General features: G+C 41.1%; 1 protein-coding gene across 3 annotated transcripts in view; it reads left to right on the forward strand.

Moving 5' to 3' along the window:
* LOC148033181 (uncharacterized) overlaps positions 1-23,638 on the forward strand; it is a 52,577-nt gene that overhangs the window by 23,693 nt on the left and 5,246 nt on the right. For all 3 annotated transcript variants that reach the window (XR_015691268.1, XM_087681056.1, XM_087681055.1), the window contains exons 3-8: positions 7,216-7,342; positions 7,438-7,506; positions 7,599-7,739; positions 8,491-8,583; positions 8,672-9,090; positions 10,796-12,458. Coding sequence is in view for 2 of the 3 variants with exons in the window: in XM_087681056.1 (XP_087537182.1) it covers positions 7,216-7,342; positions 7,438-7,506; positions 7,599-7,739; positions 8,491-8,583; positions 8,672-9,090; positions 10,796-12,458 (2,512 nt within the window). In the remaining variant the exon portion in view is untranslated. The remainder of the gene's footprint in view (positions 1-7,215; positions 7,343-7,437; positions 7,507-7,598; positions 7,740-8,490; positions 8,584-8,671; positions 9,091-10,795; positions 12,459-23,638) is intronic.

Here is a 23,638-nt window from a genome sequence, read left to right on the forward strand (position 1 = left end):
TTTGGGGGTTTTGCTGAAATTGCTCTATTTTGGCAAAATGGCCTGTCCTATGCATGTTAGAGGGAATGCAGATGTGTGTTTTGATGCTTTGAGCACAAAATTTTGGGGCTTTCGACCGTTCGTGTCAAATTTTATGCTCGTGAGTACATGCACAATAGAAATTGCAGGTGAAATTTTGGGATTTCTCATGTAATGTGATGCACATGCCCTTGGAACAGCTGTAATCAGTTGGATAATGCTGTAGCACTTGGTTTGGTGCTTTTGAAAACTTAATTACAGATCTGAAATCTGTACTTCTGTGTGGTCATTTATTGCTGATTGGTACTTGTTTGTACCTTGGTCACTTGGGTGACAGTTTGGGCCTGCATTTACTGGTTTTTTGGTCACATTTGGGCTGAAAATCATGGCTAGCAACAATGACATCAGTAATTTGATGCACATGAAGAAGCTTGAAGGCGCACATAACTTTGCAGTTTGGCAAAAACATTGCTACGATATCCTGTTCAAAAGAAGCAGGCAAAGCCGATCAAAACCAAAGGGGCAAAGCTTGCGGACAGGGATCAGGATGATTGGGATGAGTTGAATGAGCTTGCATGCTCAACCATAGAGCTATCGATTCCGGATGCCTTGCTCTTCAACATTGAAGGTTTGGACTCTACATATGCTATATGGACTAGATTGGAAGAATTGTATGCACAGAAGAGTGCTGCAAGCAAAGTGTATTGGCTGAAAAAGCTTATAGATTTGCGTATGAAAGGAGGTATAGCAATGTCTACTCACTTGAGTGAAGTAAACTCTATTTTCAGCCAGCTGGTTGCCGTGAAGTTCATGATTGATGAGGAATTTAAGGCTACTTTCTTGCTTTGCACTCTACCAGAGAGTTGGGATACATTTAGGGCTGCTATGAGCAATTCTAATATGATCCTTTTGTATGTTGATGTAGAGAGTGCTCTACTTATGGAAGAGATGAATCGGCAGAACAATGCATCCAGTAAGTCTTCCAGTGCTTTGCATACTAGGGGCAGATCATAACAAAAGGGCAAATATGATGGCAAGGGACGCAGTAAATCATGTGGCAAAGATGTTGAATGCCATCATTGTGGCAAGAAGGGTCACTTTAAACGTGATTGCTACAAATGGAAGAAAGAGAAAGGAAAAGGCAAGAAGACAGATGATAGCAAGGAAGAGAAGAAGGACAGTTAGCCTAAGAAGAGCAGTGTAAAAATTGAAGAGGTGAATGTAGTCACTTATGACAGCGACAGTGGAAGTGATGTACTCTTTGTCTCTTCGCACTTTGGTGCACATGCTTTACTTGCAGATACAGATGATGACATGCATACCTAGATTCTCGATTCAGGTGCTTCCTTTCATGTCACCCCTCGTCGTGAGTGGTTCTCTGTCTATACAGGGGTCCGACATGGTGTTGTCCATCTTGGGGACAACTATGCATGTGAGATTGCAGGTATTGGTAGTGTGCAGTTACAATTTCAGCATCATTTAATTAATCGGTCACCAAATAGCTCCTTGGGGGGGGGGGGGGGTAGTTCCCCAAGAAGCGTGGTCGGGCAAGCCACCTTCATATGCTCATCTGAAAGTGTTTGACTGCGAGGCTTTTGTGCACATTCGTAAAGAAAAACGGAGCAAACTTGAGCCAAAGTCCTGTAAATGCATTTTCCTAGGATATGGTGACGAGGGTGAAATGGGGTATAGATTGTGGGATCCCGAGAAAAGGAAAGTAGTACGCAGCAATGACGTTATCTTCCGGGAAGATCGCATGCACAAACAGCCCGATAAGACTGGGGAGGTCCATAGGGTTGTATTCCGGGAAGAAGTACCTTTTGGACAGGAAAATGTGTCCGCTTTACAGCAGGAAATACCTGCTGTAAATAAACCTGTAAATGTCGGAAATGATGCTGGAAATGATCAGCCAGCTATTGCCCATGAAAATGAGCCATTACATGTGCAGGAACAGCGAGCACAACAAGCTGTTAATGCTGATTTGTAGGTTGAAATGCCAGGACAGCATGCTGAAAATGGAAATTTGCAGGAACAGCCAACAAACAATGGCCATTGGGTTAGGAGATCGTCTAGGGCTACTAGACAACCTGACAGGTTTGTTCCTGGTGCAATTAATGTGGTTGATTATGTCATGTTGACAGACTGTGGTGAACCATCTTGCTTCAAGGAAGCAATGGACAGACAGGACAACAAGAAATGGTGTAAAGCCATGCTGTCAGAGATGGAATCTCTTGAAAAAAATGGCACTTGGGACTTGGTGCAGTTGCCTAAAGGGCAGAAAACCATTCCATGCAAATGGTGTTACATGATGAAGGTCGTTTCTGATTCCTCACCAAAGTAGAAAGCAAGATTGGTTGCAAAGGGGTAGAATCAGGAGCATGGAATTGACTTTGATGAGATTTTCTCTTCTGGAGTTGAGATGACTACATTAAGATTCATTTTGGGCTTGGTTGCAGTTGAGGATATGGAGCTCATACAGATGGATGTAAAGACTGCGTTTTTACATGGTGATCTGTATGAAGACATATATATGCAGAAGCCTGAAGGGTTTGTTGAACAAGGGAAGGAAAAAATGGTATGTAAACTCGAAGGGAGTTTGTATGGGGTGAAACAAGCACCAAGAGAATGGTATAATAAGTTTGATACATTTATGTAGTCCCAAGGCTTTCATAGTAGTCAAGTGGATCGCTGCTTGTACACCAAGAAGGCAGCAGATGGCAGTCTGATTATCTTGGTTTTGTATGTTGATGACATGCTGATTGCTGGCAGGGATACTGATGCCTTGTATTCATTGAAGCAAAGTCTTCATGGCAGCTTTGACATGAAGGATCTTGGTGATGCAAATCACATTCTTGGCATGTGAATATTAGAGAAAGATCGAAAGGCTTACTCTATCTATCTCAGCAGGAGTATATCTCCAAAGTTTTGTAGTGTTTCAATATGGAGGGGGGAAAAACAATTGGGGTTCCATTGCCTCCATATATGAAACTTAGTGTAGAGGACAGCCCTACATCTGATGATAAGAAGACTGAAATGGCCAAGATACCATATGCTTCAGCTGTTGGCAGTTTGATGTATGCTATGGTTGCTACACGTCTTGGCATTGCCTTTGCAGTGAGAGTGGTTAATAGATACATGGCCAACCCCTGGCAAGAAGCATTGAGATGCGTGTTCCATGCTAGGTCAAAGCACATTGAGGTATAGTACCATTTCATTGGAGAGAAGATCTTGAGATGAGACTATTGATGTTGTTTATTGCAAGACAGAGGTTAATCTGGTAGATTTGTTTATGAAGGCGCTTCCTCAAGTTGTTCTACGATAGCACTCCATATCCTTGAGCCTTATGCTGTGTCTAGGATTTGAGAGGGGGTGTTAGAGATTAGTTATCCCCTAGACTAGCATTCTTAGGTTGTAGTGGGTACAATCACTTCTCTTAGGCACAATTACACATTTTTTTGGTTAGTTTTGGGCATTTTCAGTAGTCGTCAGATGTAGTCGCCATTTATGAGGCATGTCAGACATTAGTCAGGCAAGTGGTAGTGCCATGTGGCAGGTAGGTGGCGGGTTGCTAAGTATTTTATTATTTCTTGCAGCAATTGGTAACTTTTTATGCTGGTTGGCCAATTTTGCTGCTGGCTCCATTATTTTATTGGCCCTTTTCCTCCTATTTATTGACAGTTGGCAGCTTGCCTTCATCACTCGTGTCTTCAGGTGGTGGAGAGAGAGATCAGCTTGCGAAGATACTTCGAGAGTTGCTTGTATATTTGCCGTCTTCATTTCAACATTCATTGACTGCAGATTTCTGCGTTCTCATGTCTCTTTTCTCTCTCCCTTTTCTCTCGTGTTTATTGCCTTTTAGTCTTGTCCACACACTTCCACATTCATTGCGCTTTGACAACATTTTCAGTGTATGTGAATTTTATGCTTGCTGTAATTGTTGATTATCATAGCATATCTCTATGTTTATGCCAATGTCTCTCAGTAGCATACATGACCATCCTGTCAAAAATGCCTCTAGAGCATACATGACCATGGATTCCCGGGATTTGGCCACAATACAAAGTGTCCCCTCATGTGAGCTCATGACTAGGAATCAATCCCACTCTTTGTCAAATAAACAACCCATCATGAATTTGGATGTCAATCCTAGCTCTAGGATATGAACCTGCCAAAGTTCAATCGACGCGTTAGGGAAGTCCCTCTCTGGATCCTATGCATTTGTATAGATGTATAGATAGTGCATGGCTGCCCCATCTCACCACCTTCTCACAACTCCCTCTCTGGCATTGGAGAGTTGTGAGGGATGCAATCATCACCACCACTAGAAAGCAACCGAGGAAGGGGCCATCAATCCCTTCCTGCGATCCGAAGAAGCTAATCCATTCCAGGCCTTGGACTTCTCCTTGGTTAGAGGTTCGGAGTTTGAGTTTGAGGCAGATGATGACTTGTTGAAGGAGTCCACATCCTGCGTCGTCTTCTTCTCCTTCTTCTTGGAAGCCGCTAACTCTTTGCAGTCCTTTTGTAAATGACCTTTCTTTCCACAGTGGTAACATTGGGTCTTCGACGTCTTTTTATTCGAACCCCTCTTTAAAGCTGCAAGAGCCTCACTAGAACATGACGAAAGCCTCCCCTATAATCGCAATGATGCCTCATGCGCAAGCAACATCGAGGTCATATGTGTAAAATTGATAGCAGTTGATGATGTTTGCACCCTCAAAGCATTCGCTACTCCATCAAATACCGGAGGGAGTTAAGAGAGTATGAGTCCAATAAGATGAGCCTTTGGAAGGGCAGACTGCTTTTGACGAAGCTAGTTTTGAATTTGGGTCACACAAAGTAGAAAAGTCTGAATAGTATCTTTGGCCTCGAACAAAATTTACTGGAGCTGTCCATAAAGAGCAACTGCCTTCATGGTGGAAGGTGCCATGTACATCTGCTGCAACTTTGTCCATACCTCAGAAGATGTCTTGCAGGAGGTAACCGTTGGTAGGACTTCCTTGGAAATACACCGAAGTAAGGCTGAGTAAGCACGGGCATTGTTTGAATCCCATGTAAGCATTGTTTCCTCATGGTGTCTTCATCAAAATCAGCTGGAAGAGGAGAAGGCTGCTGAGGATGTTCAAACACTTTGCAAATTGTACCATAACCGCTTTTGTATAAACCAAGCCTTCATCATAGCACTCCATGTAAGATAATCAAGTCCATGTAACTTATCATTAGTGGATGTGCATGGAGGAGCCATTTGTAGAGGATTTAGAAGAGAAGTAGAAGAAAGAAGGTATTTGGAGAGGGAACATAATCAAACCACAAGCACAGACTGCAGAAAATGAGAGTTCACATGCAGTATGCACCAAAATCTGACCAAAACAAGAAGAAATCTGTTGCGAAAAGTCAAAAAATCACCCAAAAACTGCCTGAGACAGCAAAAACAGCCTAATAATGTAGTCAGCCAGCCAGGAGGAGATGCCAAGATACCAAAACGCAGGCTGGAACTGACATGTAGGCAATAGAGGGGTTGACACAGGCTTTACGGATGCTGATGTCAGCAAAAAACGCAGGAAAAACAGGTTGCCTAGTTGGAGCAGCAGTCGCTTGATCAACAATGGTCAAAACAGTCCTGAAATCAGCAAAGAAAACACATCACGAGCATAGAACCTGAAATATGATACCATGTCAGAAGTGGAGCAGCAATGGAAGTGTAAATATATGCTGTAATAAATTGCTGAAACACAAGACAAAAGAGAAAGGGAAAGAAAGTGCACTGAAGAACACAATACAGATGAGAACTCAGATGTATGCTCGGGAAATGGAATCCATATATCCAACATGAGACAGTCGCATACAACAGTGCATCACTGGCTGTGTGGGTGCCGGCACTGGCTCCTCTCTCTATGGAGTCTCCACACATGTGATTGTAGATGAGTGACTGAGTGAGGAGGAGCTTGAATATATAGGACAAAAATATGTCCTCAATATGATCAGGTCGGCCAGCATTTAATGCTGGTTGGCCAACAATAAATGCTAAATATGACCAAAATGAAGTTCATAAAAAATGCCTAAAATATCCTAAATAACATGCCCAGCCTTTGCATGCACATACTCACACATGAGCTCTTGTTTATTGTCTTTTAGTCTTGTCCATACCCTTCCGCATTCATTGCTCTCTGATAGCATTTTCAGTGTATGTGAATTTTATGCTTGTTGTAATTGTTGATTAATTAGGTATTACCACCCTTTCCGAGAAGGAAGGCTGGTTTCACTCTACCTCTTGAGTCCTCAAGCTCTCTAAGCTCTCTTTTCTCAAGTCTCAAGCTCTCTACTCTCAAGCTTTCTCCTATTCTCTCAAGCACTAAATGTGTAAAGTAAAGGCTCTAAATGTTTGAAGTAAGTAAAGACTCAATGTTTGAAGTGTATTGTTTCGAGTTCCAAGATTACATACATGCCTTAAAATCATATGCATACTTTTTTGCATCAAACGTATGACCAAGATTTTTTAGTCTGAGTAGTACTGACCTAATATCAGACAGTATTAATTGGACGCCATTCGACATGACCATGGCTTCCTCTTGGTGTTGCCTAGTCTTGTGGTCACTTGTGTAGTCTGTTGGCATTATCAAACCAGGTTGTGTTTACGGTGTCTAGCCACTTTTTAGCCTCACCCAGATTCTGGTCTGCTCCTGATGATTGTTGATCGGCTGCCCTCACTACCACATCATCACTCTAGCTGCCAATTGCTGCATTTTTAGTTTTCCAGCATCTTTTGGTGTCAGCTTGATCTGTGTTTTCATCTACAGCTGGTTGTTTTGGCATTTTCAGTACTTCTCTTCATCAGCCTTTACTCCGCTTGGTGGTTACTACACTCAAGATCCTTCTTGTTGGACACACATCGACATCTCCCTCAAGCCGCTCCCCATGAGAGTTATCGGCTGTTGCTCTGTCCTTGAGCATTGTGTATTCACCTATTTACATTCAACATTCGTTCAATTTCATTAGATTCCACTCTCCTTTATTTTTGCATTTTTGTTTGAGTTCATTGTGTTTTAGTGATATTCGTCTATTTTATGTTTTCTTCATAAATGATATCAACGTTGTGAAATTTGGGACTGCATTTTGATATGGCTGTTTTGTGTGTTGTTACCTGTACTCGTTCTTAAATTTTTTGCGCCATAAAAACATGTACACAGCTGTTTTATGCAGGACAGTATTTGATATTGATCTGGAAGGTTTCAATGAGAAGCCTTGGAGGCATCCAGCTGTCGATATCACTGATTTTTTCAATTTTGGATTTAATGAACAGACATGGAAGGACTATTGCAAGCAGCTGGTATTATTAAGTTTGTTCTGTCTCACTCTATTTGTTTTGCTAAAAGCTTTTTTACTCTCTGGAAAGTACACTTAAAAAAGAAAAATCATGAGCAGGTACAGTTGCGGCTGGAATCAACAATGCAAAGCAAAATTCGAGTTTATGAAAGTGGACGTTCTGAGCAGGTTGGCTTTTTAGTGTAGCCGTGATCCATGGCACACAATTGTTATGGCTCCCATTCTAATGTTTAATGTTCTCCCCTTTCTTTGCTGTCTAGGAATATGATCCAGATCTACCTCCAGAGCTGGCTGCAGCTGCAGGTTTGCATGAAACAGGAGAAAGGAATCAATATCGTCCTACTGATTCTGAGGCCACAACAGGACTATTGGGCCGTAACCGAGGGCATACTCAGATGATTGTAAGCTTTTCTGGAGCATCAATTTCTTTGGTCTATATAAAGGGATTTTGTAAAGACCATTAGGAAGGCTGCAATGCCATTGCTTGCTTTGTTTCTGCTACTTTAAATTACCTAGGGTAGGACTGTGGCCAGATATCTTGATATTCTGGAAAATTTCAATCCAATGGGAGCATAGTTTAGTTGTGCATAGGAGGTTAGATTTTTCCAGAGAGTCATATGTTTTAAGAGTAATTTCATTTGTTTGCGAATTGGTTGAGCATGCGCAAATTTCTAGATTTCTGTGGACTATTCATGCTTAATAAAAGGTGCCCGTAAATGGTTAAAAGTGTAAGCAGAGAAAGAAAGTGGGGTTGGTGCCAGAAAGAGTGTAAGTGGGAGGAGGTGATTTTTCATGAAACGCTTAACTGCCTTTTACGGAACATCTTATTGGTGGAAAATCTTTGAGGATGTCCTTGAATCATAGCTACATGTGATGGGGATAGGGGACAGCCAAAAGCAGTGATGACACAGGGTGGAATGTCATACGTAAATAACATTTTAAATTTTTTTTGTCTGGATGTACGAATGTGATGATGTGGGAGGAGCTGTGGGTGGATGTGCACTATCACAGAACGTGTGTGCATGTTATGGGGATCATTTCTGGAGAATTACACTGCAGATGCTCCCCTCATTTCTTCGTTAGAAGAAATGCTTGGACTAGTCTATTCCTTTTGTAGCATGATCTTTCTAACTACAATCAACCTTTCTGCAGCCTACTGGGCGGCCTATACAGGTTGAAGGTGGCCTTGGGGATCGAAGACCTTCATCAGATCTTCGGAAACAACGAATTCGTGATTCTGATGCTGTATGAAGTTTAGACGTCTCCAGCTTGACTGACATTTTGTAAAATGTCTTAAAAAATAGTAGAATAATTCTGACTTTATTCATGGCAGATAATCTTGATTGATGCAATGGATGAGGAAGACTCAGAAGCACAGTTGTTGCGTGATGAAACATTGGGGAGAAAGAATGTAGATGCAGTTAAAGAGGAAGAAGGCATTGATGGATCAGAGGAGGAAGTGGAAGACGAGGAAGAACAAGTAGATGAGGAAGAAGCTGTAGATGATGAGGATAAATCGAATGCAAGAATGGATCTCAAACCAAGGATGCAGCAACATTTGTGGCATGAAAGAGGAACTTCAAAGGATGTGACTATATTTCCTGTTGGGAGTTCTCAGCGAGGAGCTGACAAAAGGTTCAAAACAGGGCTTCACTCAGTAGATACAAGTGCTTTTCCAATTGAGCCTGTGATCAATGCCAGTGTTGCTACTGGATCGGGCAAACTTCCTGAAGAGAGAGTAGCTCCTCAAAGGTATGAAACTCTTGTTTGTGATGTGGATGATGACCGGCTATTGTTACTATTATTTTGATGAGAGTTGCTGGAAAACAAATAATTGTATCCTGATGATTGCTTCATTAGAAATTTTGACTAGCAATCATGTGATTGACAGGCTCCCTGAAAGAGTGTTAAAACAAAAGGGTCCATGAAAGCCTTGATGGGTTGAGAATTATATTCTGGTGACAAACATTGGATACTGATCTTATTATGTTTTTATGTCTCGTTCAGTTCTACTCTAGGCCCTACATAGTGTTTACAATCAGTGTTGGCCAGCTAGCTAATTTGATATGATCTATCTTGCTAGTTTTATTAGCTTGGGTCTGGACACATAACTAATGTATAATGCTGAGTATCATGCCCTACTGAAAGTTTCCCTAGTATTTTCTGTGATGTTTGTGAAGATGTACCATTAGCATTGGGTTCCCTGTGATGGCTTGTCGAGGTGCACCTAGGTAAAGGCAGGGGACATATTTCCATCACCTGTGTTAGCTTGTCCAGCTGTGGCCCTTCCTGCCCTGATACAGGGTTGTTTCATGGATGCAATTTGCTTCATGTGTGCTTGTGTTAGAATCATTGTGATTAAGGGAAGGGGTGCATAGCTGCTATTTTCACTCCCAGTAACTGCTTGTTAAGATACATGGCATTCAGCTGCTTGACATAAGCAGTAAAAGGATCCTGGATGATCATGTTCATTCTCCATGGTGCCCTCTTCATATAATGTGTGTCTGGCTCAGATTTAAGATGAACTTTTAATTTCATAGATGCCATGCAAATGATAACTGTAGCAATCCTTGCAAGTCAAATGTCCTGAATTAAGATCATTATTGGTTTCAGGTTTTATGATTAAGAAAGAAAAAGGTATTGTGACGTGCTGAAGATCTATCTAAAACAAGTTTAGTTAGTCTTATGGAATCAATATGGCGATGTGCCAAAAAAAATGTAGGAGAGCACAACTTGAAATATAATTGGCAACGATGCAAAGATGAAGGCTTTCATGGTAGATTACTTTATTAAGTATCGAACTCGAGAAGGATTACCTCATTTAATACTAACTTCATCATAAAATTCAAAGCAAATCTATTAATACTCTTTGTAAGAAGGCAATGACATTTACTAGTGCCATTTGGTTTGTCCTTTTTTTAAAACACTAATTAAAGTGATTTTTTGTGAACACCTATTGTCTAATCAATAAGTTGATTTCCTTAGTTTTTAAGTTTTTATTGGTGAAGAAAAGCAGAGTCTCTGACTGTTGTCATAGGACTTTATGTTTGTGTGATGTGTCAACCAGATGAAACTGAATGTAGTAGGCTGAGGCAAAGCCTATCTTTCTAGTGCCATGTCTCGACATGGCACACAGAATATGTGTTTATTACTTCAACGTGCATAATTTGATGTTTGCGATTGACAAGTGCACACTGATTTCGAACCCTCTTAGTAGTGCTTCAAAGAGGTGCATAATTTGTCATTTTGTGGACTATAAAAATCAAAACTGTGGTAAATTCCAGAAGTTCTGTTTTCATGCAAGAGGTGCCTGGAAGGTGCAGCTCCTGGTGTTTGTGATGATGAATACATATAGGCTCCAGCATTGCTATATTATGCTTTAAATATATTGAATGAAACCTTCCAGTTTTTGACAATTAAATTAAAGCTTTTATATTCATTTGTGTTCATTTCTCAGGGAGACAGCTCCAAAGCATCAGACGCCACCTCCACTGTTGTTGGATGAGAAGAAAGGTTCAGATAGAGATCCTAGCAGAAGCAGTGGGTTATTTCAACAGGCCCAAAGCAACCCAAAAAGCATCAATGATGATGGCGATTCACATCATAATCAGTATTCTTCAAGACGTGGACACATCCAAAGACATGAAGTTGGTCATGCTAAGGAGTTTGTGAGCTCTGAGAAGAATGAAATTGATGGAAGATCATTGAGCAAGCGATCAAGCAGGGAAAAGATAACACAAGATACTACTGCTGGGGATCTGCAACCTGATAGTCCTGTGTCTTTATCCAAGAGGCAAAGACTGGTTTCCCCTGAAGGATCACAAACAGCCTCAAGGGATGATTTTGATGGTCTGAGGTCATCTCGATGTGTTGTAAACAAAAAGGAATCAGTGGACACTGGGGAGTCTGCAAGAGAGGCACGAGAAGATGGTTTAGAATCTCTACAGTCCAGAAAGCACAAGGTTCATTATGATGCAAGCAAGGAAAACCACCGTAGAGATTACAGAGAGTTAAATGAGAAAAACCAGGTTATTCATGGTCATGGGCCTGATTTTGAAGTTGATACTGATCTCCGTTTTGAGAAAGTGCAGGGTGCAGAGAAATTGCATAAGCGACCAAAGCAAGGGAGCATGGAGAGAAATGCAGTGAAAGAATCAAGTAAACCATGGAAAGAGACAGAGGAAGAAGTGTACACTCTAAAAAAGGAAAGGGAAGAGGATTCCAGGAGAAGGGGTTATGCGAGCAAAGGAGGACTGCAGTACAAGGAAAGTATAGGAAGTCGTTCTGATTCTAGAAAGAGGGATGATGATGAGCGGAGGGACAGGCAAGGAGACCAAAGGAAAAGGGATGAGGAAGAGAAAAGAGACAGGTCTGATAGAGGATTGCGGCATAAGGAGAAAGAACACGAGTCATCATTCTGGCGAAGCACAGACAGAAAAAAAAGGGAGGATGAATATAGGAGAAAAGATCGAAATGAAGAAACAGTAGCTGTGCGGGATCAAAAATCTAAGCATAGGCTAGGTTATGAAAGGCATGATGCAGATTCTTATTCACGAAGAAAGGAGGATGAAAGCTGGAAAAAGGACAGAAGTGAAGAAAATCAGCGATCAAAAGCACGGGATAGTTCTTGGCGAGAGCGAGAAGAGGTGCGGCACAGGAATGGAGAGTACCAAGACATGCAGGGACCCAAAGAGGCAGGAAAGAGCAAGCACCATGATGATGAAAGATCTTGGCACGGACGGGATGAGCTTCATGGGAGTGAGAACTTAAGGCCTGCAGAAGCTAGAGACTATCCAAGGGATAAGAGGAAACATGCAGAAGAGCCTGCTAAGGATAAAGGGTGGTCCCATGAGGGCAAGGCCAGGCTTGTTTCTGACCGGGAAAGTTTGCATCCATCTGAAAACATAGTAGCACATCATGAAAGGTCTATGTCGAAGGACAGGAGTTCTGGGAAGCACGGTAGGCCTTCTGATGAACGGAGGGTGCTCCCTGACAAACACAGATCCAATTCCAAAAGAAACAGGGATTCTGACAAGGAGACAAATGATTCAGCCTCTCAGTTAGGCGCAACATCTGAATCTATCAAAAGAAGAAAATCTGCAAGTGATAAGAAGGAGACGGTAAGGTTTTCTTTGTTGGACACTACAATGTGTCTACAATAACAATGAGACTGTTAGTTTCAGAAGCTGTGAATGAATCTGTTCTACCTCTCTGCATTTTTCTTTGATGTGAATGTTAGAAGAAAAATGTCAAGTGTGATGTATGCTTTTTTTGTATGCATTCTTTCATGGGATTCCCTCATTTGTAAGTTCTTTTACGAATGTCTAGCTAGTTCATTTTGATACAAATTTTTTATTCTATATTCTGGAAAGAAGCCATCTCAGTGAGATGCATTTATGTATTTCCTGTTGACCTGTTCGCGTATTCTCAGCTGAGCTGACTTTGTGCCTAAATTATTTATGTATCTTCGTGGAGCAGTTTTGCACGTGTGATGGGTTCTGATCTGCTGGAAATAGCTCAATATGACCTGGAGCAGCTGGAAACCATTGTGAAAATTTCCATGGGAGCAGATACTAGTGTTTAGATGATCTGGAAAACTAGGGTTTTAGTTGCCATTGCCAGCTAAGAATTGCTCAGCTTAGGAACAGTTGTCTGACTTGGACTTGGACCAGACAAACAATATGTTAATTCCATGATGAGTTTACACACAGGTCTTCAAGATGTACTTCCAAGAATTTGCAAGCATGGCCCTAAAAGCAGGAGACACCAGGCATTGGAACATTGTGCATTTCTCAAACTGAAGGGCATTACCTTAAAGGCAAAGGGTTATTTCTGTTTAGTGATAGTGAACTGAGATGCACACATGGCTTTCAACAAAAGGCCTATAGTGCAGCCAAAAGAAGTATCAACCTTCCTGGTCAATGGTTCGGTGTATGCTAGGTGTCTTGCACAAGGTGCATCATACTTTTAACTTTCAAATGGATATCCTCATTTATAAGGTGTATGCACTTTGCCTTGTCAAAGGTAAACTACCATTGATGGGATACTTTTCCACTATCTTTCTATTTATAGCCAGCAGTCAGGCGTTTGGATTCCTTTCAGGATAGATCAGTGTTTGTTAGAGAGCCAGAACCTCACCAATACTCAATTCTATTACACGATACTAGACAAGAAGCTGTTGGTGGTCATCCACATGCTTAAACTATGGTGTCATGTGGTGCTTGGATACATCATATAGCTGCATCACCACTTCATGTATCTTTTGCACGATCAGCACTACTTCCATGGCCACAAGGCAAGATGGATGAAACTCATCTTCTAGTTTGATTATGAGATAATGCTATTGTGAGGTCTCAACTGCTTAATATGCCAATGCTTTGGGTAGCATCTCCGATGTGTATTCCATCATTGTTGGATTTGAACAAGAAAAGTTGGTAATGCTTGGTTATAAGGACACTCACAAGCATTACAATGCACCTAGAGTTGGATATTCCAGCATACATTGGACTTTGACCTTGGATTATCAGTACTTCTATTGATTGCATATGGCATCCTTTACGAATGCGTGTATGCAAGTGCCCGTTGTGTCAACCTCATGAACGTGAATGACACAAATGGGTTGGGCCCTTACATCCCTCCCAAATTGTTGTTGGCTTCGTATATCCATGGATTTCATTAACAAATTTTGTCTTGCAAGCCATCCTCAACAATTTGTCCATCAAGATCAATTGCATCATGACCAAGGCTTTAAGGGGCAATCCCAACAACTTGGAAGGCACCTAACTATCTTCTTGGTAACTTAGGATTGTTTTGCACCATCTTCATCTAGGTTGGCTCATGTGAAATTGTGGGCTTGGAGGTTGTACCTAGTCTCTAGGCACATGAGCCTACTGCACCGTGAGTAGAGACATGGGAGATCATTGGAAGCCTCACAAGGTGGCACATCTTGAAGGCTTTCTATTCGATGATCTTGAGCTGCGAGAGCCCTTTGGTGTATGCCACCTTGTTGGATCTTTGATAATTTATTATTCACTTCTTTAGAGGTTGTTGGGAGTAGTTGTAGGGGCTTGGGGGGACTTTTGTATCGATGGAAGATTCAACAATAATTCTTCACACTTGCATTTACCATAGCTGGTTTTTTGCCCCATAGGATGACACATCTTGGTGGTGTTACACTCCTCCACCTTGGCTTCTTTCCTCCATCCACCCTTGACCACCTTGGGAGGCCTTGCCACATGTTATTTGATTTGCATTTAGCTCTAGCTAGATTATTGAGCATTTGTACTTCATTGTATTTTCCTTTGATTGATGTAATTAGCCATGCCATTTTTCATTAAATTTTTTTTTGAATTGTGTTGCAATACCTTGAAAACAATTTATAATAATTGTCATCATGCATTGAGTCAAAGTACGACAATACCTTCAACTACATCATAAGCTCCCAAGGAGTTTAAATGGATAGTGGTGATTGTTAACAATCATCCTCATTTCTTGCATACCATGTAGAAATGTAAAGTATGGTTTGCATGCTCGCTTCTTCGAGTTTGAAAGCAATCAGATGGTCTTGACTTATAACTTGTTAAGTTAGGGTTTAGCAGCATGCGTGCGTGCACACACACACACACTCTCTCTCATAGTGAACAAGTGAGTAGCAAGAGAGAAGAGAGTTGGAATGTCACATCCACTATATGAGTGATGTGAAAGTACAATCCCTAAGGTACTAAGTACCACACCCATTGATGGGTGCCTGCATGGGGAAAAACCCTTCTCTAGCTAGAAGGTAAAAAATGCTCATCGATAAGGGAGCATTCACATTAGAACTTAGGAGGAGGAACAAAATAAGTGTAACAAACCCCCCTAAAGTGAATGATATGAACATATACAAGAAATAGATAGATCAATCTCCAAATGATATTGAACCTAGAGCCTTGGCCAAAGACTTTAAACTTCCCTCTACAGAGAGCTTTTGTAAACACATTTGCGAAGTTGTCTTGTGTACGGACGCAAACCAAGTGAATTTCCCTTGCATGGAGGCTTTCTTTGACATAATGATAATGCACCTCAATGTGCTTAGTGCAAGCATGAAAAACTGGATTCCTCGCAACTTTCATTGCATTTTGATTGTTAGTATAGATAGGAGTGGGTGACCACTATTCCACACTAAAAGGAATTTGAGCCATATATATTCCAATGTAGTTGTAAATGCTGCTCATGTTTAACTTTACAGCTAGATGTGGCAAATGTAGTTTGCTTATTGCTCAACCAAGAAATACATGAATCACCAAGCATGAAACAATTACTACTAGTGGACACCCTCATGTTAAAACAACCAGGCCAATCACTGTCTGTGAATGCATGCAAGCAAAGAAAAGTGTGTTTGGATAAAAAAGGTCCAATGTTTGAGTGTCCTTGAGATAATGTTAAGACACATTTAATTGCTTGTCAATGTGTAGTACCAAGGCTGTGCATAAAGCATGCTGATTGAGAGATCCTAAATTGAATATTCAGCCGTGTATTATATAAGTACAGGCCCGAAGTGGTATCTTTAAGCTAACCAACTCCCATTAAACGAATGCAGTGCTCATGCTGAGCCTTTGCAAGACACTCAGTGAGAACATTTGTAGGGTTATCTTGGGTTTTGACCTTAGTCAGTGTGACAAGACCATCATCCAAGACCTGTCGAATGAAGTGGTACCGAACATCTATGTGTTTGGTACGTGCATGGAACATGGCATTCTTAGCTAGATATATTACACTCTGGCTATCACAACCAAGCACTGGAGTACGTGAAAAAAACCAAAATCCTTGACCAAATGGCCAAGCCAAATAACTTCCTTAGAAGCTTCTGTGGCTGAAATATATTGAACTTCTGTAGTACTTAGTGCCACGATTTTCTGCAATCGTAAACACCAAGAGATAGCTCCATTAGCCAAAGTAAAAATTGTAATATGGCTAATGCTAAGCCTCTTGGTGTGCCTTTACCGCCACATACAAAGCTTAGCAAAGCTAATTGCCCAAAGGATGATGCAGCTGCTAGTGCTATGAAGGGCATACCTTATGCATCAGCTTGTGGATCTTTAATGTATGCCATGGTTACAACTCGCCCTGACATTGCTCATGCAATGGGAGTTGTTAGTAGATTCATGTCTAACCCTGGCAAGCCACATTGGGAAGCAATGAAATGTATCTTCAGATACTTGAAAGGTACACAAGAAAAGTATATATGCTATGGAAAGGGTACACTAGAGTTGTAGGGATTTTGTGATTTGGACATGGCAAGAGATCTTGATCCTAGAAAATCTACCATGGAGAAGGCTGAACTCAGCTGCCTTTTAAGAGCATTCAAAGTACTCTTATATTGTCCTGCAATCAACATGTCATCCACATATAAAATCAGCACAATAAGGCTTCCATCATCAGCCTGTATAAGCAGTGATCTGCATGATTGTGGTTAAATCCATGGCTGAGCATAAAGGTATCAAATTTTTTGTACCATTGTCTAGGGGCTTGTTTCAGCCCATATAAGTTGCATTTCAGCTTACAAACCAAATGCTCTTTTCTTGGAATAGCAAAAATCCTTTTGGTTGCTTCATGTACATCTCTTCATCCAAGTCACCATGAAGAAAAGCAGTCTTCACATCCATTTGATCCAACTCTAAATCCAAGGATGCAGTGAGAGCAAACAAAACACGGAGAGTAGTCATCTTCACCATTGGTGAAAAGACCTCCTGGAAGTCTATGCTTTCCTTTTGTGTATAGCCTTTAGCAACCAGCCGTGCCTTGTTCTTGGGCTTCCCATCAATACATTTCACTTTGTAAACCCATTTATTAGGAATAGCTTTCCTATCCTTTGGCAAAGGTACAAGCTCCCATGTGTTATTTGCATATAGAGACTTCATCTCTTCCTGCATAGCAAGCTCCCACTTTCTCTTGTTTTCACATGACTGTGCCTCTTTAAATGTCAGAGGCTCACCCTCATCAGTCAACAAAATGCAATCCAAAGATGGCTGAAACCTCCGTGGCTGCCTTCTGACATGTGTAGACTTTCTTACCCAATGATCTATATTATTAGGCAGTGGGCCTACATCTTGAGGAATGTGCACACCATTACCAGGTGGCTGATTTTCAGCATTTTCTTGCTTTTGTAATCTGTTTTCAGCATGTTCTTCTTGCTGTTCTATTTCATCTTGTGCATCTACTTGCTGGCCATGATCTTCTGGCTGTAGCACAATAGGTTGCTGCTCATTTTCAGCATCAAAAGGGACAAGACTTTAAGCTAATGGGTGTTGAATGGCTGGCTGTTCATCCTGAAATTTGACCTTCTTTTTGTCAAGATCACCATGTGTAGCATTTTTCAGTAACTTTGCCTCATTAAATTCTACGTCTCGGTTGCGTACTATCTTCCTGCCTTGAGGAAGCCAAACTCTATAATCCATCTCTCCCTCATCTCCATATTCCATGAAGATGTCCTTGGTGGATTTCATGTCTAGTTTGGTCCTTTGTGCTACAAGTATATGCACAAAGGTATCACAACCAAAGGCACGCAAATGGTCATATGAAGCAGGTTTGCCAGACCGAACCTCTTCAGGAATGCCATTTTCTAATGCACGATTGGAAGAGCGATTGCATACATGAAGTGGAATTTTAAAAGCCTCTCCCCAAAACTGCTGCAGGAGATTAGTTATGGACAGCATGTATCTGACTCTCTCACAAAGTGTGTGATTATATCTTTCAGCCACGCCATTTGATGTGGGATTATAAGGGGTTGTCAACTCCCTCTTAATGCCTTGCATCTCACAAAACGTGTTAAATTCATTTGAGACATACTCACTCCCATTATTTATTCTTATGGATTTCAACTTAAGCCCTTTCTGTGTGGTAACAAAAGTATGAAACTTTTTAAAAGCATCCAGCACTTCCTTTTTTGCTCTTAAGTACATACACCCATGACTTTCTACTGAAATCATCAATGAAAGTAACAAAGTACCGTGTACCCCCATATGAAGTGACAGGCATAGTGCACACACTAGAGTGTACTAAGTCAAGAGCATTAGACTTCTTAACGGCACCAGAGTAATAAGGAGACTTCACATGTTTTTCATATAAGCAATCATTATACAATTCGAGACCAGAGCCTTTTACATTAAATCTCCCTAAAAAGGAGAGAACATGAAGGCCTTTTTGGGTCATATGACCAAGTCCTTTGTGCCAAAGCTCCATCTGTGAATGGACTTTAGCCACAACCAAGAACTTGCTAGGTAATGCTTTACAATGCAAGTAATATAAAGTCCCCCTTTTGTTGCCTTTAACAATCAGCATAGAGCCCTTATGGACCTTCCAAGATCCACCACCATAGGTAGTAAAATACCCTCTAGCATCAAGCTGCCCAACTGATAGTAGACTTTTCTTTATGCGAGGTACAAATCTAACATCTTGCAAAATCAGCTCTTGGCCATTTTCAAGGGCCAAGTGAATGGTGCCAACACCCTGTATCTCATATGCATATGCATAGTTATTACCCAAGTAAACCTTGCCTAGGCAACCTACAGTGTATTCAAAAAATGACTCCAAAGAGGAGGTAACATGAAAAGAGGCACTGCTGTCCACTATCCCTGATTGTGACAACCCATCATGAGCTGAAAGTAAAGCATCGATTAAATCATGCTGCTGCCATAATGTTTATATCAGTGCATGAGGCTGCAACAAGTACCTCTTCAGTGTCAGGAAGCTCTTCAATAACCACACTAGATGCAACATTTGCCTTTGTAACTTCTTTTGAGAAAGAGTTGTCATCATCTTTCTTATCATCCTTCTTTTTCTTACCCTTCTGTTTCTTTCTTTCTTGCTATTTCTTGAATTACCAGCAATCGGGCTTTTTATGCCCTTTACGCCCACACTGATAGTATGTGACATCATGCCGTTTGCCCTTGCTTTTGCTTCTGCTTTTGCCTTTACTGGCTGCATTATCCCTCTTTTCAAACTTGCCTCTTACATGGTAAGTTGAGCCACTGCTTTCATCACTAGACTTTCTTCTGATTTCTCCATTAAGGATTGAACCTCCAACACCATCAAAAGTCAAAGCGGGGTTGTTGCTAAGTGACATAACCAAAGATTCCCAGTTGTCAGGCAAAGTCATCAATAAGAAAGTAGCTTTCAATTCATCATTGAAAGCCGCCAAACCAGAGTCTTGCAATTGACTCAAAACCCTTGTGAAAGCACTCAAATGCTGAGATGCTGGCTTAGACTCATCCAATTCCATGCTCACAAGTATACGCATAAGATGCTCTTGATTCACAGGAGTTGTATTTTCATAAGTGTCCTTAAGCTTTTTCCATATAGCATAACTTGTATCAAGACGCTTGATGTCTGTAAGTACATCATTAGACACTGCCATCTTAATGTATGCAATGGTCTTATTGTTAAGTCTAGTTCAATCCACATCTATCATAACTGCAGGCTTAGTCTCCAAGAGAGCATCTTCACAGTCCTTGAGAAACAAAATGCCTTGCATCCTATCCTTGCACAAGTCAAAGCTAGTGCGATCAGACCTCTTGATTTTAAAGAGGGATTTAGTGTCATTGCTGCTAGAAGCATTTGCAGCCATTTTTCAGCAATACACCAGAAATTCAATGCTGCAATTTACAATAGCAAAAATGAGTTGAATATTCAGCTAATTTCAGCCCAAAATTTCAGCAAATAATAGCAAGATTCAGTCTAGGTGCATATATAGCAGTAGAACAAATGACTTTCAACAGTATGACTGCAATTTCAGCATACATTAAATGCATACATCACTGCCAGGTAACTCCCACTTCAACAATATCACCAAAAATACATCTGCAACAATCCCAGATCTGCAAATGATCACTAAGACTGCTGCAACATGAATAATCAGCAATACATCAACTCAATGGGAGGTGCCCAACATGTGTACTGCATATATATGTGCTCGTATCAACTTCTGATACACAAACACCAAGAAATCTCTGCAATTTCTCCAAAATCGCACAAGCGGGAGATAAAAATGCTCAAATCACTCTTCTTATGGCAACAAGATTGCTTCAGCAATATTCCCAAAGATTGATTCAGCAACAAGATTTGCCATAAGAAGAGTGCAATTTACGCATCAACTTTGCCAAAATCCACAGATTTCAGCAAAAGCCCCAAAATTTCACCATCAAATCTGCCCCAATTGCATTAATACATGATCTTGAGAGCATAAAATGGGCAAATTTGGCAAAATTTCACAAAATTTTGCAAAAGCCCCAAAATTTCCGGGTCCAAGTGTGCACGAATATCAGCCAATTTGACTCAGCTGAACAAAATTTCACCAATACAGCAAAAGCCTCAAATGTTATGGGTCCAATGTTGAGAGATTTTGCTCAAAGGGGCAAAATTCTGTCTAATTAGGCAAAATCCCCAAATTAATTGAGGTCATCACATGCAATGTCTGCAATTTCTGACTTGAAAATCATTGATGGGCATAAACAAGGTTAAATCTGGGAAAAGCCCCAAATATCGGGCTCGATTTTGCACAGAATTTACAACTGTGCTTTCATGCATGAATCCTTGGTAAGAAGAAGAGGTAATTTTGAAATCGAAGGTTTTTTTTTTTGATTCCTTACGTAAATGACGAGAAGGAAGGGTCTGTCGACCTTGCGTGACTGACATGACGCCAGTTGCTGGTTCCCCCCGCTGGACCCGTCCCATTGCAACCGTCACCTGTACGCTGGCAACTGGTTAGCTATTGGTCGCGACCTGTCTGCGTGTTGCTTGGACTGAGGACCCAACTGTTCTTTTGTTGACCTGTTGTTGCCTAGCTCGTCACATCTTTTGCCTACCGTCAGCCGATTTGATCTTGGGAAGCGTGCACAATCCGTGCTTTGATACCAGTTTGAAGGGGAGAGAGTGCGCAATGGAGTGCGAGATAGAGGCGCGAGCAACAGAGTTGAGAGAGAGAGTGAACGCAGAGATAGGTGTACCGGATTGTGATGGTACACAAAGAATGAAAGAATGTATTTATATGTTAGGGTGCAATAAGGGTGTGTTCACACCCGTATGACTATATACATGGAGATGAAGGGACTTTACACCCAACATGATGGAATTGATACACATGGATCCACATACATCATTGTGCATAAGGTGTAATTTTTGATTAGTATGCATAGATCCACCTTTGGGAAACGAAGCACAATGCATTTTGCCAAGTATACAACTCTCACATATGTTGTGAGTAGGTATTTGTAATAGAGGGAGATCAAGTACCATATTTTTGCTTTTTAGGTGAAGTAAGTTGCCATAATACCAAACTGAGCATGTTATAATTTAGTGTCATTCATAATGGTGGCATCAACCTATAATGCATTCTTTGATACTCTCCTCTCATATAAGTCAAGCTGATAAAGGCCATTGTACAATGTACCAGTGACAATGAGGGCATCCTATCATTACAATTATAGACATTGCATTGATCCATGTGGAATTTAACCACAACACTAGCACAAGCAATGATTGAAAGTGAAAGTAAAAAATTTTTTAATGCTTGGTATATACAAGATCTTTTCAAGCATGATAGTTTTCCCATCTGTTACAACAATGGGAATTTGTCCAATGCTTTGAATTGCATATGAAGCATTATTTGCACATACAACAAATGCTTCCTTTTGTACATTTGCATATGATACAAACAAGTCACGATAGGATGTTATGTGCTTGGAAGCTCCACTATCAAAATACCATGTGCTGCAATTTTCAGCCATTGATAGATCATATTCATGTGAAGAAGGATCATACGAACAACACACAACAAAAGCATAAGAGTGACCAATGTCCAAGCTTGCCAAATGTGCTGTTGCATCCTTTGCACTTCTTGAATTTTCAGCAATATTCATGCCCGATTGCTTCCTCTTTTTACTTGCCATCCTTTTTTTGCATTCTTCAATAATATATCCCTTTTTCTTGTAATAATTGCGTCCCTTTTTCTTAGCAATGTCATCCTTGATGCTTGAGGAGTCCATGGAAGAAGCTGATTTGCCTTTACCCTTTGAGTTTGAGGGCTGCCATAACTTCCCTTTGTTTCAATGGCTAGCTAAAAATGCTTGAGAAGAAATTATTGGAAATTGATGTTTGTTACAAAATCTCCAAAATTTATGCTTGTTAGGAGGATTACAGATGAACAAGAGTTATTTTATGTAGCTAATGTTGATTAAGGCTTGGTAGCACTGAATATTTTAATGTTTTATGGCAACGGGCAGATGACACAACCACGTGGATAGTTTGAAATGATTGTTTGCGGTTGACTAGGAGATGGATGCGCGAGTTGTTGAGTAGTGTGAGGGAAAACGAGACTATTTGGAGATGCGTCGCTTGTAAGAGGTGTGGTGTGATGGGGCTAATAGTGCTTGTCGGTGTAGAGATGGTTGGTTGTTGAGGCAGATTTGATGGCAACAAGCGCAGACGTGGTTGGGACAAGTGTGCAGGTTGTGAGCAAATTGTAGCGTGTATGTAGGCACAATGCAGCCCACAGGTTGAGGTATGGTGTTGCTGTTGGGCGCTAACAAGGATGGATAGAACACAATGGTTTGGGGTAGAGGTGATGTTGTCCAAGGCTTGGTGACAAGGAGAGTGCGCGGGCTGAATAGCTGAACTGAAGCAAGTACTTAGCCTGTTGAACTTGAAGCAATAACCAATATCTGAGAGTAGTTGAGTGTGAGGCTCAATGGTAGTAGTGGCGGTTGCGATGTTTGAGAAGAGGTAAGCTTTGATACCATTCCTAGGTTAGGGTTCAATAGCACGTATGTGTGCGCGTACACACACACACACACACACACACACACACACACACACACACATGCATGCATCCGTAGACACACGTGTGTGCATGAACACACAGTGAACAAGTGAACAACAAGAGAGAAGCGAGTGTTGGAATGTCAAATCCATTATGTGAGGATGATGTGAACGTACAATCCCTACGGTACTAAGTACCACACCCATTGATGGGTGTTCACATGGGAAAAAATCCATTATGTGAGGATGATGTGAACGTACAATCCCTTCGGTACTAAGTACCACACCCATTGATGGGTGTTCACATGGGAAAAAACCCTTCTCCAACTAGGAGGTAAAAAGTGCCTGTGATAAGGGAGCATTCACACCAGAACTTAGAAGAAACACGTGGTGGTGTGGATATACCTTTGGATATTTATGCTCATCATGCGTTCTTCCTAAGCCGTTTGATAGAATACATGGGCAAGGTGAATCAATCGTCACTTATGAAATCCTATACTTGGGGGAT

Source organism: Lygodium microphyllum, chromosome 7 (assembly GCF_053477565.2).
Source record: "Lygodium microphyllum isolate KBCC chromosome 7, Lygodium_microphyllum_v1.1.10, whole genome shotgun sequence".
Lineage (NCBI taxonomy): Eukaryota > Viridiplantae > Streptophyta > Polypodiopsida > Schizaeales > Lygodiaceae > Lygodium > Lygodium microphyllum.